General features: G+C 39.5%; 1 protein-coding gene across 1 annotated transcript in view; it reads left to right on the forward strand.

Moving 5' to 3' along the window:
- The first annotated feature begins 568 nt into the window (after nucleotides 1–568).
- The window catches only part of SIN3B (SIN3 transcription regulator family member B), an 81,252-nt gene continuing 63,563 nt past the window's right edge, over nucleotides 569–18,257 (forward strand). The window contains exons 1-4 of the mRNA XM_031947975.1: nucleotides 569–707; nucleotides 1,635–1,741; nucleotides 4,769–4,922; nucleotides 17,727–17,927. Coding sequence (XP_031803835.1) covers nucleotides 588–707; nucleotides 1,635–1,741; nucleotides 4,769–4,922; nucleotides 17,727–17,927 — 582 coding nt within the window. The 5' untranslated portion in view covers nucleotides 569–587. The remainder of the gene's footprint in view (nucleotides 708–1,634; nucleotides 1,742–4,768; nucleotides 4,923–17,726; nucleotides 17,928–18,257) is intronic.

The following is an 18,257-nucleotide window of genomic DNA, read 5'->3' on the forward strand; positions in this document are numbered from 1 at the left end:
CACTTCTCTTTTTGTATCTCCAATTTCTGAGTATTAAACCAATTAAAAAATCAAACTATTAAAAAAAACCATTCTGCAATTTTCTCAGTATAGGAACTATTAAGCAGTAACTAGTCCCACCAACGAAGCTGGATACCTGCTCTTCACCTAAATGATCTCAAAGCAGAGATTCCACATATACTTAAGGTAATTCCAGGAAATTCATCCCATGAACTTGGGATGGAGGAAAATTACATCTTTATTTTCATATATCCTAACTAAAATAGAGCATTTCCTTCAATTATTTAAAAATATTACTCATTATGCCCACCATGCCCCACTCCGGCCGCGGGGGCCGCGGGGGTCCAGGAGCCGGGTGCGAAAGTCCCTACCGAGGACGAGCGGGGGAGACTCTCGAGCTTCCGTCGTGGGCCAGCAGCGCCCGAGAAAGAGGAGACGCGCGAGGGGCGCGCCCAGCAGAGAGAAGCAGGGACCCAGTCCCCAAATTTCGCCGTTGGGCCCCGCCCCGGGGGCGGGCCCAGCGCGCTGACGTCATGCAGGCGCACTGACGCGAGCGGGGCGGGGTCGCTCCTGCGCCTAGTTCCAATATGGCGAGTGGCGGCGGCGGCGGGGGGACCGGGCCGGGGGCCGGAGCCGGGGGCCGAGGGATGAGCGGCGCCCGCTGGGGCCGCACGGGCCCCGCCGCGCAGGAGAAGCTGCCCGTGCACGTGAGCGCTCGCCCTCCGCCCCAATCGAACCGCTAACTGCCGCCCCCCACCCGCACCCTGTAGTAACCGTCGCCTCCCCTCCCCCTGCCGTTGGTGCCCCGGTGGCCCCCGTCTCCCCCTGCCAGCCTCTGGGCTCACCCTGCGCTTCCCCTCTTCGGGCCTAGCCCCTTCTTTTCCTAGTGCCCTCCTTTTCCCTCTGCGAAACTCCCCGCTTCGTCCCCCTCCCCCTGCATGTCCCCATTCGGGGGTCCCCGGCTCCCCTCCCAGTCAGGGTCCTCCCCTGTCAGCTTTTCCCCTTTCCCCCATGCATAGCATCCCGTATCCCTGCTTCCCTGCTCAACCTCTCCCTAGTGCCCAGTGCTCGTCTTCCCCGGGAGTCCCTCCCCATTCGCTCCATCGCAGCCTCCAGTGCCCCCGTCACCCCCTTCCCTCCCTGCCCAGCCCCCCAGTGCCCCCGTTTCTCTTCCCTGCGTCCCCCCCTCAATGCCGAGCCCCTCCCCAGTGCCCCACTGCCATCTCCCTTCCCTGCACAGGCTCTCCAGAGCTCCCATTTGCCCTTCCCCCCCAGTGTCCCATCCGTCCCCTGTGTCTCCTTTCCAATATTGCATCTTCCTCTCCTCTCTCGGGATGGGCTCCTGCTTTTGGCCCCGAAGCCTTCCAGGCAGCGAAGGCCCTCTCCCACCTGTGGGCCCAGCCCCTGGCCTCCCCACCTCATCTCCCAGAGTTCTGCTGGCCTCTGGCCTAAGGCTCTAAGCTGATCCTCTTGGGCCTTGTTGCAGGCACACTTCTTCACTCCTCCCACCCATCCCCTTTTCATCTTTCAGGGGTTCCCGTCTCCACCCCTCCCCCTTGGCTTTCAATTTCCCTTCTTTGCTTTTGAAGGGCAAGATGCCTTTCTCCTTCCAAAACCCCACTGTGTATCTGCAGGTGGAGGATGCCCTCTCCTATCTGGATCAGGTGAAGATCCGATTTGGGAGTGACCCTGCCACCTACAATGGCTTCCTGGAGATCATGAAGGAGTTCAAGAGCCAAAGGTAATAATGCTGGAGTCCTTACCTAAGACGTGGGCCACTAGCTCCCTGTGGAGGAGCACACAATGTAGAGCTGGAAGGGAACTTGGGAACATCTAGCCCAGTTCAATTTTGACGTTTTAAAGATCGGTAAATTAAACTGGTTAAGTCTATTGCCCAAGTTCACTCAGGTGGAGAGGTTTCATGGGGTAGTGGAGAGAGTGCTGACCCAAGTACAAAAGAAACCTGGGCATAGCTAGTTGTGCATCCTTGGCCAAGCCTTTGAACATCTCCCAGCCATAGATTTGCAAAGTGCTATACATGATATCTGTTGACCCTCATAATCCTTTGAAGTAGATGCTCTAATTTCCATTTTACAGATGAGAATACCAAGGCAGAAAGAGGTAATTGACTTGCTGGGGTCATACAGGTAATAAATGGCTGAACTGGGATTTGAATCCAGGTTTTCTTTAAATCAGCACTCTTCCTCCTGCATCCCTTGGCTGTGAGGAATAGCAAAAAATCCAACTGTGTTTGACCTTAAAGTCTCTGGATGGTTATGATCCATCAGGAGGATGAAAAAATAGGAAGGGTCTAGGTTGTGAGGAGGTTTAAATGGCAGACATCTATTTATATTTTTTCCTTGAAGTAATAGGGAGCTACTGGAGTTTGAGTTGGTGACCTGGGCAGATTTGCACTTTAGGAAAATAGGGTGGGCTGTGGGTCAGAATGAGGGAAGCCTGAGGGCCAGTTAGCTTGGGGCAGAGGTGCTAAACTGAGCTTTGGGGTAAAGAAGGAAGCTGGATTTTGATGGTCTTCAGAGCTTCTAATAGTTCACCTTCTGTATGTTAGATGACGATGTTGACGGGCTTCTTGGTGGTTTTTTTAGCCTTTTCTCCTGTCTTCTAGTGAGTTTGGGAAAGGAGATTAGGGAAAGGATTTCAATTCAAAGGGTACCTTAGGATACCCATGGATTCTGGGGAAGATGTATGAATGAGAAAATATTAAGTGTCTCCCAAAAATACAAGCACTGTACTAAGTGCTGGGAATACAAATACAAAAAAGTGAGTCCTTGACCCTGATGTTTAGAAGGGATGGGTGGCTCTGGAGGGAAAGTACTATTCTCAGAATCTCTGGGCTTGTGAATGGGGCCATTGGGAAGTCAATTATCTTTATGGTGCCTTTTCCAGAGCCAAGGTAGCATTAATTTGATGGCTGTTTCTAGAGCAGAAGTTTTATGAAGCTTCATCTGTATGAGGTAGATGTAAATTCACCAGTGGGGAGGGGAAGAGAGGTCTCTGGGATCTGGGCTTAACAGGAGGTGGTAGACATGAGAAGAGGCAATCAGTACCTTTTTTATTCTTTATGGCTGCCTTTACCATCTAGTTGGTTAAAAAGCTACATTCTTGAATTGAAGGTATTCACCTCTCCAGGAATCCTTATCAGCAAAATGTCAGCATTCTGAGAGCTTTAAAGCTAATTCATTTCAAATAAAGTAACATTTTAAACACTTATTAGTCCATTGTGCTAGGTTACTTATTATACAAGACAACAGAAATAACCTGTTTACTTACTGAGTATCTTTGTGTAATCTTACTGTATCTTACTGAGTAATAAAGTGATACCTTGTTTCTGTGGTCCTTCAAGACTTAGATTTTGTTTCTCTTATATCTCTGTGAAATACAGCATAAGCTTGATCAGCCCTAATTAATAGAGAAGGAAATTGGCTTTGAGAAGTTAAATAAATGACTTCTCCAAAGTCACATAGCTACTAACTGTTGGAGCTGGAATTTGAACCCTGGTCATCTTTCTTCAGGTCCATGCAGTGCTTTTTCTACTAACAGATGGAACTTAAGAATAGAGGCTAAAGGATGCTGTTCTAGGAGTGTTTATTGGTTTTATGAGAGTTTCCTTCTCCCCTCCCCCCGGCCAGGTGTCTCTCCCAGTTAACTGTGTGCCTGAAGGGAAAGGGATTCTAAGTAAGGAGGCTTTTAAGAGACATAGAATGACAGAGCTGGGAAATAGCTTAGAACATAGAACAGAGAATTTCAGACTTGGAAGGGACCTTCCTTGTCTTAACAGTCTTATATTTTACTTCCCTCCATGCTATTATGATCCAGGCACAATGGCCTCTGGATTGTTCCTCCCCCAAGACTTTCCATCTCAAGAAGTTACCTCCAGCTTCCCTTTTCTGGGTCTTGTTTGCCCACAGTTATTTGCATATGGCCTCCCCATGGGACTGAGCTCTCTTAGAGCAGGGACTCACTTTTTTTCCTTTTGTATCCTTTCATTCCACAGAGTGGCACATAAGTGCTTAATAAATAATTTTTGGCTACCTGTGAGGGACCTAGAAGGGAAAGCCCTTAAGCACACTGACTGCCAGAGCCTTTTTATTTGATGGAACAAGGGGCCCAGGCCGCCTGCCTGTGTAGCAGGGCTTTGTCTCAAGGGGAGAGGGAATAAACATTTATGAGCACCTCCTATGCCCCAGGCACTGCGTTAAGCACTTATACCAATATCATCTCTGTCATGCTTTCTGAGGTGTGTTAGTTAGGGTGTACCTTTTCTCCAGATAACTCTTCACAGCATACAGGACATTCTTTGTCTTGTCCTCTGTTGCCTTTGGTCCCAAACTTGCATAGTCAGGTGACCTGTCGCTGCAGGAAATCTTGGCCAGTTTCTTGGAACCAGCATTTATAGAGGAGCTCTGTCCTAAAGGCTTCCAGCCGATGCCAGGGTTTGATAAAGTGGTTTGAAGTGCCGAAGCGCTTTGGGACTCTGCAGCTTCTCCTAGAAGGGGAATTGGCTTTTTGGTGAGTGGTGGTGTGGGAACACAGTAGCTGTAATCGTGATGGCCTGGTATTCTGCCCTGGTGGTGCCCTCGGTGTTCCACTCCATCCAGCATTCTGCTCTGGGCAGTTGTTGGAGACTGGGCACCTTTGGTAAGTGAGGGGCAGAGCCCTAGAAGCCGAGGGGGTAACTCAGAGGAAGCTTGGTTGTCATAGAGAGTTCATTGCTTAATGCTCCTGCCCACTCCACTTCTTGTTTTAGCATTGATACTCCTGGCGTCATCAGGCGAGTGTCTCAGCTCTTCCATGAACACCCTGACCTCATTGTTGGATTCAACGCTTTTCTTCCTCTGGGATACAGGATAGAAATCCCAAAGAATGGCAAATTAAGCATTCAGGCCCCGTTGACAAGTCAGGTATGTTGAGATGTTTTGAGTGACTGAAGTGTATCCACATAATGTGCATAGATTTTAAAAGGAGAGCAGAACTTGATTTCCAGCATATGTAAGTTGCTTTGATTGCAATTTAGAACACATATTGCTACCTGGCCTTTGCTAATCAATTTTGGCTCAAACTAAAATATATAGAAACACCCACATAGGAAACCCAAAAAAATCCATTTTGAGAATCTAAATACTGGCTAGGTATTCTAGTTCATAGCCTTCATATCATGGATTGATTCTTTAGAAATGTGTTTTTATTTTGAATAGAAAGGATTGTGCCAACAGCTGTTGGTAAATTATTTCATTTTTTAACTTCCCTTATGAGGGCTTTAAGAAAACTTAAATATATTTTCAGACATATTGTAGGATGTAAAACTGTATTCAGGCCAAGAATTAATAATAATGTCCCTTTGTGAATGTGAGGCAATCCTGAGGCCTTGAAGACTATACCATATAGTCCCAACTCCTTGGTACTAATACACTGGGATCTGGAGATGAGAGCTGCTTATCCTCAGGAGATTGGCTACCAGGAGATTTAATTTTTTTGTCTTTGCCTTTTATAGAGATCATCTATTGAGCATAGAGGGATTTGGTGGAAGCAGATATGCATTGATTAAATTATAAATTTTTTTTTCTTTTTAAAGACTGAGTTTCCTATTTTTGCCCAGATAAGTGCAGAGGTTTTTCATGGACCCAATCCCATTACTGAGGGGCTTTGGACTTGTTCCTTTTGTTATTCTAAGGTGTTCCTGGCCCATACCCCCCTTCCGTTCCAGGGATTCACTATATCAATGCCAGATTTAATGTAGTCACCTGATCAGCTTACTCCATTTCAGCTCAAGGCTCTTGAGCAGATCTTCCAGCTCCTGGCTCTGAGGTCGGGGATTGCCGGTGTTCACCATGGTACCCAACCTCAGAGTCTTAAAGTTAAATATATATAAAACTTTAATATATTTAAGTTGTGGGTACCTGCTCTTTGGGTCCAAGAAATGTGACCCTATAGAGGTAAGTTTTATTTGAGGATAGGTCAGAAAGGACTTAGATCATTATATCTGTACCTACCATTTACAGACACATCTGATGTTCCAGGCCCATCTACTGCATCTCTTCAGGATCTGAGCTGGTAGAAAACTCTTTTTTGGTACCTCTCTGAAAAGGGGTTGCCCAGAGACTCCTTCAGGACAGGTGAAGGGGTGAGAACTTGGATAGCCCTTCTCTGCAGCACCTAGACAGCATTTCAGGCTGGAGCAGTTCAGTGTGGTGGGCAGAGGAGACTCAGCCAGGTGTGATCAGGCCCAGTAGTGAGGTGGACCTTAGGGAGTCTGTCTCTCTGACCTTCAGTTTCCTCCCATGTCTTATGGAGATGATAGAATACTGCATTTCACAGTGTGGTTGTGATCAAGTGAGATATAATTCATATCAAGCTTTTTATAAGCTGTTATTCTGTGACCTCAGACAGGTCACTTCCCTCTCTGGGTCTTAGTTTCTGCATCTGAAGAAAAAAAGATAGGGGGATTGAATTAGATGATTTCTGAAAAATCTTTCAGATTTTTAAGTTAAGGTGATAATTATAGAGAGAGTTATAAGGATAACTGTTAAAGAAATTGGATGATGATGTATATGGGGATGGGGAAAACTATCATTAACTCCAGGACAAAGATAATCTGTGGCATTTGCTATCATTTCTTCAGAAATCTGCTTCTCTATTTTAAAAAGTAATTTGGAAGCACATGACTGGAATTATGAAGAACTTTAAATTCATGTTTACAAATTTCAGAGTCAGAGTGCAGAGTTTGTGCTTCTTAAAAAAAATCATAGCTAGATTTATTATTAGAAGTTAGGTTTTGAGATAACATTTGTTCTACATATTTTTATGGATCTATTAATTTAGCAGTAAGGGTGGTTAAGGTATAAATTATAACCTCCTTCTCCATTCCCTTAACATTTTGTGATTTGTGACTTTATACTCCACAGAGGAGTGATAGAATAGACTGGAGACCCTCCTCTAAGGCATTTTAAAATTTCAAAGAATCCAATTTAACTCTGGCTATTTGTTTTCTGCCCCTTACTCTTGGAACCTGATTTGCTCATCTCTGTATTTGATTATACATTTTTTTAAATGATGTCTTTATGCCATTTGTGCTTGAATAATTAATTGGTCGTGTTATTAAGCCTATGCAAATTGACTGTGTCTGTCTTTTTGTGTTAACTTCAGTTTTGAGTCCAGGTGGTATCACTGGGAGAATATTGGTATTACATAGAGGGATTTTTATTAGGTAATAATTTCTTGGGCAGATTGAAAATACTGTGGTTTCCTAAATGCATTTAGAAAACTTACTCTTTTATTCAGCTTTGGACAAATTTGTTATCCATTTTCAGTGATGCCCAACATAGATATGTAATGGACTTAATCCACTGCCTATCCAAATATGTGTTATAATTTTGGAGATGGGCATCTTGAGCCACTTGATTTTTCTCATGTAAATTTCTAGGCCTCTTTTGAATGGCTGTCTGAGCAGTCACTAGAGTATGCATATGTCATCTACAAATAGCATTTTGAGGTCTTATAATTTATAGCAATCTCTTTTCAGTTTGTACTTTGCCTAAAAATCCATCATTATGATGTTAAGTACCCTAAAGCCTTGCATACTGATGATAATCAGAAAATTGTTGATAAACAAAATTGAATTTTATAGAGGCTTTATGTTTACTTTTTTGCTCTGCTTTTTGTTAATCAGCAAATAAACACAGAATTTGCTATACATTGCAATTCTGTGGCTAACCATGTGTTCCACCATAGAAAATTCTGTGAAAGCATATTTGTTCTTTTACCAAATTTTTACCAAGGGTTCTTTTGATACATGGGAAGGTCATTCTCATAAAGTTTTACTTGATAAATTACAAGTTGTTATTTGCTTCTGTTTTCTTAGTTGCCTTTTCGGGGGTAATACATAAAATCCATTTTCTTTTTTCTCTGTTTAGGAACGTTCTTCTTCTTAAGAAATATCTTGATTATTAGTTCCTACATACTTTAAAAACTATGTGGCCTCCTAATGAGTTCCTTCTGTGTGTTTGATCAATTTTAGACATTCTTCTAGACTTCACCCTTTTAAAGTGTCATTTCTCTTTTCTTATGGGAGGAGTACATTGGATCTTAAAATGTTAAGAATCCAAATATGGTGATTCCAGTGTCATTAATTTTTTTAAAGTCAATTTTAATTTTAGTTCTGAATTTTCTCTTATTCCTTCTCCATTCAATCCCCAAACATATTAATATATAAAAAAAAATTCCTGCATTAATCATGTCCAAAAGAAAAAATGCTCCATTTAGCAATCTTGAGTCCATCATCTCTTTATTTGAAGGTAGATGCCATGTTTAATCTTGAATCCTTTGGAATTACTGTAATAGGTCATTGTATTGATCAGAGTTCTTAAGTCTTTCAAAGTTGATTATTTTAACAGTATAGTTTTTATTGTATAAATTGTTCAATCTTCTCATGTTTTTCCAAAACAGTTCTCTTCATCATTTCATTCTTTTTTAATTTTAATTTTTTAAGCACAGTTTTAAAATTCTTTTTTCAGTTCCAAATTTACTTGTTTTTCTTTATCCACTCAGTGAGGAGGGAAGAAAAATATGTAGAGTCTTTTAAAACAAATTTCTGCATTAGGTTTCCAAAAAAGAAAAAGAAAAAATATGCTTCAGCCTGCCTTTTGGCTCCATTAGTTCTCTGTCTGGTGGTGTATAGCAGATGTCATCATATTTGGTATTGTGTTGGGTCATTGTGCTGATCAGAATTACTTTGAGTTGATTATTTTTACAATATTGCTACTACTGTATATATTATTCTCCTGGTTTGTTTATTTGATTTTGCATCAGTTAATACATGTCTTCCTAGGTTTTTCTAAGACCATTCTTTTCATCATTTCTTACAGCGCAGTAGTCTTCCATCACATTTGTATAACATAAGATGTTCAGCCGTTTCTCAGTTTCTACTTCTTTGCCACCACAAAAAGAGTATCTATAAATATTTTTGTATACCTTGTTCCTTTTTTCTCTTTCTTACTGGCTTAAAGGTTATGCACAGTTTTATAGCCCTTTGATTTCCAGAATGGTTGGAGTAGTTTATAATTATCCCTGGATGCCATGTAGGTTTTTTTTTTTTCTTCGTCGTCGTCTTCTTTTTTTATTACAGCTTTTTATTTACAAGTTATATGTATGGGTAATTTTACAGCATTGACAATTGCCAAACCTTTTGTTCCAATTTTTCCCCTCCTTCCTCCTATCCCCTCCCCCAGATGGCAAGTTGAACAATACATGTTAAATATGTTAAAGTATAAATTAAATACAATATAAGTATACATGTACAAACATTTATTTTGCTGTCTAAAAAGAATCGGACTTTGAAATAGTGTACAATTAGCCTATGAAGGAAATCAAAAATGCAGGTGGACAAAAATAGAGGGATTGGGAATTCTATGTAGTGGTTCATAGTCATCTCCCAGAGTTCTTTCGCTAGGTGTAGCTGATTCAATTCATTACTGCTCTATTAGAACTGATTTGGTTCATCTCATTGCTGAAGATGGCCACGTCCATCAGAATTGATCATCATATAGTATTGTTGAAGTTTATAATGATCTCCTGGTCCTGCTCATTTCACTCAACATCAGTTCATGTAAGTCTCTCCAGGCCTTTCTGAAATCATCCTGTTGGTCATTTCTTACAGAACAATAGTATTCCATAATATTCATATACCACAATTTATTCAGCCATTCTCCAACTGATGGGCATCCACTCAGTTTCCAGTTTTTGGCCACTACAAAGAGGGCTGCTACAAACATTCCTGCACATACAGGTTCCTTTCCCTTCTTTATGATCTCTTTGGGATATAAGCCCAGTAGTAACACTGCTGGATCAAAGAGTATGCACAGTTTGATAACTTTTTGAGCATAGTTCCAAATTGCTCTCCAGAATGGGTGGATATATTCACAATTCCACCAACAATGTATCAGTGTCCCTGTTTTCTCACACCTTCTCCAACATTCCGCATTATCTTTCCCTGTCATTCTAGCCAATCTGACAGATGTGTAGTGATATCTCAGAGTTGTCTTAATTGCATTTCTCTGATTAATAATGACTTGGAGCATCTTTTCTGCCATATAGTTTTTTGGTAATTTTTTTAAACAAGGAGATTATATTTGATAACTGAGGCCGTTTGACTTCCTCTTAAGACAATACTTAAACTTCTGGTGATAAGAAAAAAAGAAATTGTGCTAAGAGCTGATATCTTAACTTTTATCCGTTTTCCATTTTTAATGTTAACTTTTTAAGTGGATTGACTTGAAACCCTTATAATTTTGTAACCTAGCCATCTTATTTTTCTTTATTTTCTAATTTGGTGTTAATTTTGACCTTTTTTTTGGATAGTCTTTTGTCTAATTTCTTAAAGATACTTGATAAAGAAAGGATTTCCTCATTAGTATCCAATTGTAGTCTAGCAAAACAAAAGCTCACTTAGTCCATGTCCAAAAATATATGTGCCTCATTCTACACCCTTAGTTCATCACCTCTTTATCAGGAAATGGGTAGCATGTTATATCATGGATTCTTTGGAATTGTGGTTGGTCTTTTTATTGATAAGTTTTTCATCAGTCTTTCAAAGTTTTTCTTTTTTTCACTGTTGTTAATATATATTCATCATTTTCTTGGTTCTGCTCACTTCACTCTGCATCATTTCATACAAATCTTTCAAGATTTTTCTGAACTGTCCCTTGTCATTTCTTATAGTGCTATAATATTCTATTACATTCATATACCATAATTTGTTCAGACCTTCCCTAATTGATGGGCATCCCCTCATTTTTCAAATCTTTGCTATCACAAAAAAGAGCTCCTGTAAACATTTTGTACATATAGATCTTTTTCATCTTTATTTGATCTCTTTGCAATGTAGACCTAATAGTGGTGTTACCGAGTCACAGAGTACACATAGTTTAGTGACACTTTTGACATAGTTTTACGTTATTTTCCAGAATGGCCATACCAGTTAATAGTTCTAGCAAGTACATTATTGAGCCTGTTTTTCTGTAGTGCCTCTAATATTTGTAATTTTCCTTTTTTTACAAACTTTGCCAATATGATAAGTGTTGTTACAGGAGCAACCAGCTAGTGGCTGCTGGATGTTACGGTAGCCACCTGCTAGTGGCTGCTGGGGATCTAATTCTGAACAACAGAATAGATCCCTTCATGTGAGAGGATGATGATACAAGGAGACTGAGAGGTAGTTGTATTCTCTGACCTCTCTCCTCTCCTTTCTTGCCTCCAATTTATTTCATTCCCAATCCACAAGCAACATCTGTGTCAGTAAAGGCTGATTTGCAATTCCTTCAGGGGTGTTATGATTTACTGCTGTGGGGGCTTTTGGAGAATTGACCTGCCCCTACACACTTGGGCACGGTCATTAACAAGTTAGAGTTTTTTACTTTTCACTTTCTAACTCGAGCATTTTTCTCCCTATATACTATAGATGATTTGGATTTCTTCCCTTGAAAACTGCTTGTTTATGTCCTTGGATTATTCATCACTTGGGGAATGACTTTTATTCCTATAAATTTGAATCAGTTCCATATATATCTTGGAAATGAGACATTCATCAGAGAAACTTGAAAATATTTTCCAATTAAATCTTTTCCTTCTAACTTTACTGTGTTGGTTTAGTTTGCAAAATCTTTTAAATTTTATGTAGTCAAAATTGTCCAGTTTATATTCTGTAATAGTCTCTTTCATTATCTCTTATTTTCTATATAGTCAATTTCATTTTCTATGATGCTGTAAGTATTGCCATTTCCACCACCTTTTGATTGTCCTCTTGAAAAAGTATTTATGACATATATGCATGACATTTTTTAGGGATGACAATGTTGTGTAATATTCTAACTTATAATCTCATTTTAAAATCCAAAACCTTCTCTTCTGCCATGTTTTCAATGTCTTCCCTTCACATTAAAGCTATTGAGTATTAAAGCTATGTGAAATTGATTTGAAAACCTTTTGTCAGGTTCTTCATAGAATTTGTTTTCTCCTTTTTCTTCCTCAGCACGTCAATCCACTTGGTGTAGTTGCCTTGATAGTCTTTTTGCTTATGCGCTTGATTAATATTGCAAATCAAGATATCAAATATCTTACATAAAAGTGATTTTTTTGGTTGCCATTGGGCCCATAGTGAAACCTGTTCTGTAAATTACTTTGCTCAAGAAAACCGGTGAGCCATTCTTCCATGGAGATGTAATTTGTTTGTTTTGTGATTAGAATGCTAATAAGTGAAGAAGCATTAAGTATTTTGTGCTAAGTTCTGGGAACATCAAAACAAAGTCTTTGCCCTTAAGTCTCATTGGCTGACATAGCCTATTTGGGGAGTCCTGGTCATGATTTAGGAAATTATTTTTGATGTTTTGTTTTAGGAAATCACAGGGATGATCTGGAGAGTCACATGAATTGACTTAGGTATAAATACGGGGAGTGGGAAGAATATAAAAAGAAAATGGTTTGAGTGGAATATAAAATAAGGTTAGGGTCAACTAGATATATTGTACAATGTGAATTTACACTTACTAATTAGTATAGTTAGGCCCCAGGATTGAGGCTCCAAAGCTAAGTGGGTTAAATTTTCAGGGGCACAGTTTCTGGAAGTGTGCGAGGGGCCAACACAGTGGTATAGTTCCTTTTTTCTAGTAACATGTCATTGTTTGTCACTGGATAAAAGTCACACATTTGGAACATCAATAGTTAATTTAATGTTTATAAATGAGCTAAATACTGTATGGTTCACATTTTTATTTTATGACTTTACAAAATATTTTCCTCACATGAACCCTGTGAGACTGGTATTACAAATAAGATTTGTATTTTAAAGGTGGGGGAACAATGAATCAGAAATGACCATGACTTGAACCCCAGTCTACTTCTTAGGGCTCTTAATTACTAGAGATAATGATGATGATAATGCTTAGTTCTTTAGCTCTGTAAGGTTTTACAGAGAACTTAGAACACTCTTGTGAGGCAGGAAGTACAGGTATTATTATTCCTATTTTTAGGTGAAGGAAGCTAAGGCTTAGATGTTAACTTATCATATAACAAATGTCTGAGCTGGGCCTTATCAGTTCCATTTTTTTCCCCATTACAGCATACTTTCTCTCAAAGCTAACCTCTTATACAGAAAAGTACTTTTCTAAGAAGAAAGGATTGTTTGATTGTGTGGTATTATTATTATTATTATTATTTTATGGGAAAAAGGTGGGAATCAAAGAAATTAAATTGAGCTTCATGATGTGAAAATGCATTTTTGTACTCGCTGAATTTTCCTGCAGCTGGACTTTTATAGTTGGATCTTGACAGAAATATAGTCTTGCATTCAGAGAAAATAGAAATAATTGTACTTACTGCCCTCATCACTTTGAGATATACTTTCAAAATCACTGTAAACAATCTCTTCTTTCCTCTCTTTTCCTTTTCTCTCTTCTCCTCTTTTTTCCTCAAAAACTCCAATTTGGAGCTACTGAACAGAGATTTATATTCCTCCTGTAGCCTAATCGTAAAGTACACAGTTTTCTACAAATTTTCCCTTTGTTCTTTCTAGTGTTAGCATTTAATGTGGCACTTTTCAAGACAAGTAGTAGTCATGATGGCGCCTGCCTCATAGAATTGTTGTGGGGATCAAATAAGATATCTGTAAAGCACTTAGCACAACACCTGAGGGATTGGGAACAGATCAAACTCTTGTTTGAAAAACTCAACCTGTTAAATTCCTTTTTTGATCCTAGTTATTTTCTGTTTGGCAAAAATCTTAAATCACTCTTCCAAGTGATAAACTGACTTTTCACACACACGCCTCCTGTACTCTCCCTCTGTGTAGGCTAGACATCCCCATCTCATAGCCCTTCTTTAGAGATTATCCAGTTTATTAATCTTTCCTAATTAATGTGATACCTGAACTAAGCAGAACTTCAGATGTAATCTCACCACAACAAAATAATTTCTACCTCTTCCCTCTCCCTCATTCTTTCCTACCTCCCTCCCCTCTAAATTCCTAACATTCCTATCGCCCCTCCCCTACAACACGTTCTTTGTTCGTGGGAATCAGGTCCAGAATATGGAATTCCTCTTGGAGAAGCAGCACCTTTACCTTCTGAAACAAGGTCAGGTTGATTGTGGGTGATTGTATTGACAGGAAAAAGAGCTTCAGTGAAGAACTATTCCAACCTATACCATAAAAAAATTCTGTTTCACACAGCTAACACCAGATCTTTGCTCTAGTTCTGAGCCAGCTCATTCTACTTTTGTATCGCTCCAATTGCTGGGAAATTCTTTCCTTATATCAGTTCTCAGTAAGATAGTCAATTAGTATTTATTAACTGTTGGCCATTTGCCGAGATCCTGCTAGTACTGGGGGATACAGAGATAGAAATAATATAAGCCCTGCCCTGAAAGAATGAAAGGTTCTGTTGGAGGGGCAATATGTACACATAGATATATAGCCAGGACTTCCTAGCTTTGAGATGCAGCTTTTTCCTCATAAAGTAAAAAAGACTGTAGTCATTCTAGGGATATGGAGACACCTTAAAGACTTAGTATAAGTGTTGTTGAGAGTCAGGCTTTGAAGGAAGCTAGGGATTTTGCCCCAGGGGAGATGGAGGCCACAGGGGGGTCGGGGGAGTTGGAGGCCATAGAAGGGTCAGGGGAGTCCTGTCTGGTCCAGCTACAAAGGCATGTGGGAGCTGTAATGAAAGGCCTAAATGCCAAAGTATTAGTTTGTTTGTAATCCTAGAGTAATGGAGAGCTGGGGCAATTGATTGAGCAGAGCAGTAATATGATGAGACCTGTTCTTTATGAGTAATATTACTGTGGCGGCTGAATGAACGATGTCTTAGAGAAGGGAAGAGAACTGAGGCTGGGAGATGGCTGAGGGAGTGTTTGGAAGCAGAGCAGATTTTGGGAGTGAAGGAAAGAGAGGCGAGCCAGAATGATTGTATATGAGGAAACCCCAAAACAATTTGCTGTTTTGCTAAAGCTTTTGTGGGTATCTGGACAGTTGAAATCTTATAACATCCTTCCATGCTGAGCTTGTGATCCAATCGATAAGCCACATAGTCAGGAGCTTGCCTCAGTTGCAATCTAATGTCCCTTTTTTTTTTTTTTTGGGCTGAGGCAATTGGGATTAAGTGACTTGCCCAGGGTCACACAGCTAGGAAGTGTTAAGTGTCTGAGGTCAGATATGAACTCAGGTCCTGGTGCTTTATCCACTGCGCTACCTAGCTGTCCCCTAACGTCCCTTTTTCTGCCATCATGTCTCCTCTTTTTCCTGAATTTCTCAAGTTAACTGTAGCATATAACTTTCCTGATCCTTAGACAAATTGGCAGTTGGCATCAATGGAATTGAAAAGCTGCTTACACTAATGAAGTCACAGATCTTGCCCCACACATCTTCCTTCATCTGTCTTGTACCTTGTAAATGAGGCACATTCTAGTCCTGGGCTGCTCCAGGCCTTTCTGATGCTGACGGGCAGCTTTGTTTCATTGGAGCAAGATTCCTGCTTCACTTTAACTTTTTATCATCCTTAATGCCCTGGGTTAGAGCCTGGTGTATTATGGCTGACTTTTTGTTGGCTTGTCTCTGTGAATGGGACCTTTAAGGTCAAGTATATTTCTTGTTTTGACTTCTCTGGTTTATCTGTCTTATTGCCTGGGTTCTTGCGTATGTGTGCAGGCAGCTGAATACAGGTGTTGCTTCTGGTCCTTGATACCTCTTCTCCTTAATGGGTTATATCTGTTATCAGAATTATGTGGGCAATTTTATGTCAACTTATCATTTTCTTGATAAAGTTTAGAAGTCTCAGGCAGATGTTTTTGTTTTTGTTTTTGATCTTTACTTGTTTGTTGTACTCTCTCCTTGGTCTGTTGTTATTATATTTTAAGTCCTGGACCAGAAATCCAAATCACATTTTCAGTTACCGCTTTTCCCCCTCCCCCCTTTTTTCCCTGTCAATAGTATTTTATTTTTCCAAATACAGATATAGTTTTCAACATTCATTTTTGTAAGATTTTGTTCCAAAATTTTCCCCCTCCCTTCCTCCCTCATTTGTTACCTCCCTAAGATAGCATATATAGTCCTTTTAAACATATTTCCGTATGTGTCATATTATAGAAGAAAAATCAGATCAAAAAGGTTAAAAAAACAAGAGAAGGAAGAAGCAAGCAAGCAAAAAAGTGAAAATACTGTGCTTTAATCCACAGTCATCCACAGATGTTATTTTCCATCTGAAATTATCTTGGATCACTTAATTGCTGGAAGAGCCAAGTCCATCATATTTGATCATTACATAATCTTGCTGTTATTGTGTACAATGTTTGCTTGCTTCTGCTCATTTCAGTCAGCATCAGTTCATATAAGTCTTTCCAGGCTTTTTTAAAGTCATTCTGCTGATTATTTCTTATAGAACAATAATATTCCATTACAACTTAGCCATTCCCTAATGGACATCCACTATATTTCTAATTACTTCCCACTACAAAAAAAGGTGCTACAAACATTTTTATACATGTGTAGACTTTTCCTCCTTTTAGGATTTCTTTGGGATATAGACTAGTAGTAATACTGCTGGATCAAAGGATAATAATCCTTTGGATAAATTCCAAATTATTCTCCACAGTAGTTGGATCATTTCATATCGGTTACCATCCTCTTAACAAGCTATTCACATCCCATTGTGCATTTCATTTCTGAAGACCTTATCTTGAGTTGCTAACAGCATTAAAAACACTGCCTTTATCCTTAAGGTCTTCTGTTTTGTGCCTGGAATGTTAAAAAAAAAGGAATCTAGTGTGTGGTATAAATAGTTTTGGTTTCTGCAAGTTTTTGGATATATATTTATCTATACATTGATCACCAGAAGTTGAAGGTAGTCATTAGGTTTGATAAACCTTGGGAACCTTTCCTTCATCTCTGAGATAATACCTTGAGCAGATAGCATATTTTCTTTTTTATCAACTTGATATGTGGCTCCTTAGCAGGGAGTAGCCTATTGCTACTGTTGGCAACTTCATGCAAGCAGTATTAACTTTTCATTATTCCTTCACACAAAGTGGCGCCTCCGAGGGTCCAGCTTTATTCAGCCTCATAGCTATTGCATTGTATAACTTCAAAGAATTGGGCTCTTTTTTCATCTTTACTTTTCTTTAACATTCTTTTCTTTGCCTCTTCAGGCTATTTTACAAAATATTTTATTATTTTTTATTTGTTTTTCAATTTTTAATTTTAAAAATCTTTTTATTTTCCAATTTAACAAGTAATTTACTTTTCCTCCCCCCAAAAGGAGAAAAAGGAAAATAAAACTTTATTCAAACCTTTTTCTTCAGGTAGAACATGCTAAGTTTTAACTTAGCTAGTGAGTGAAACACAGAAGCAGATAATCAGTTTCAGAAACAAAATCTGCCTTTTAGAACTAATACCCTGACCTCTTAGAGAATTTGCAAAGATAATTGGTTGCAATGTAGCTGCTGATTTGTGCTGGTAAAGGGAGTTTTCTTCAGTGGAATTTCCTAATCTATAATAAAACATAAATACATAATTAGAACTCACACATGAGTATATTATATATAGATGGGTTTTTTTTATGTACATATGTGTGTATATGTATGTGTGAATTACTTAGAGGTTTCTTTAGAATCACTTCTCTGCATCCTAGGCCTGATGTACTGATGATGTGTTCTGGTTGAATTTTCAGGAGAATTCCCACCATCGCAATGACTCTGCAGATGACTATAAGCAGCAGCTGGCATATAAGGAAGACAGACATCAGGGACCCTTGGAATCTGATTCGGTGGAATTCAACAATGCTATAAGCTATGTGAATAAAATCAAAACCCGTTTTCTTGACCACCCAGAAATCTACAGATCATTCTTAGAGATATTACATACTTACCAGGTAAAAATGCTGGGGGTATCAGATTAGGGTATAAGTTTGTGGTACTACTGAGCATTATTTGTAGATAAAATGAAAGGAATTTGATGATTTAAGAAAGTCTCTTGAGGTGAAGTTTAGGCCTCCTGTTACTTGCCTTTCAAAAAGCCTCTGCACCATCTTGGTTCTTAGGTGATTAATAAGATCTTGGGATCCCAGAATGAGTGTCTTAATAAGCATAAGTTTGTGGTTGTTAGGTTTGAACTGTATGTGCTCCTTTTACTAGCACTCTCTGAGGATGTGAAGCTACAACTTCATATTCCTCCCTGGTTATACTCTTGTCCCAACTTCAGC

This window comes from Sarcophilus harrisii, chromosome 1, assembly GCF_902635505.1.
Source record: "Sarcophilus harrisii chromosome 1, mSarHar1.11, whole genome shotgun sequence".
NCBI classification, from domain to species: domain Eukaryota; kingdom Metazoa; phylum Chordata; class Mammalia; order Dasyuromorphia; family Dasyuridae; genus Sarcophilus; species Sarcophilus harrisii.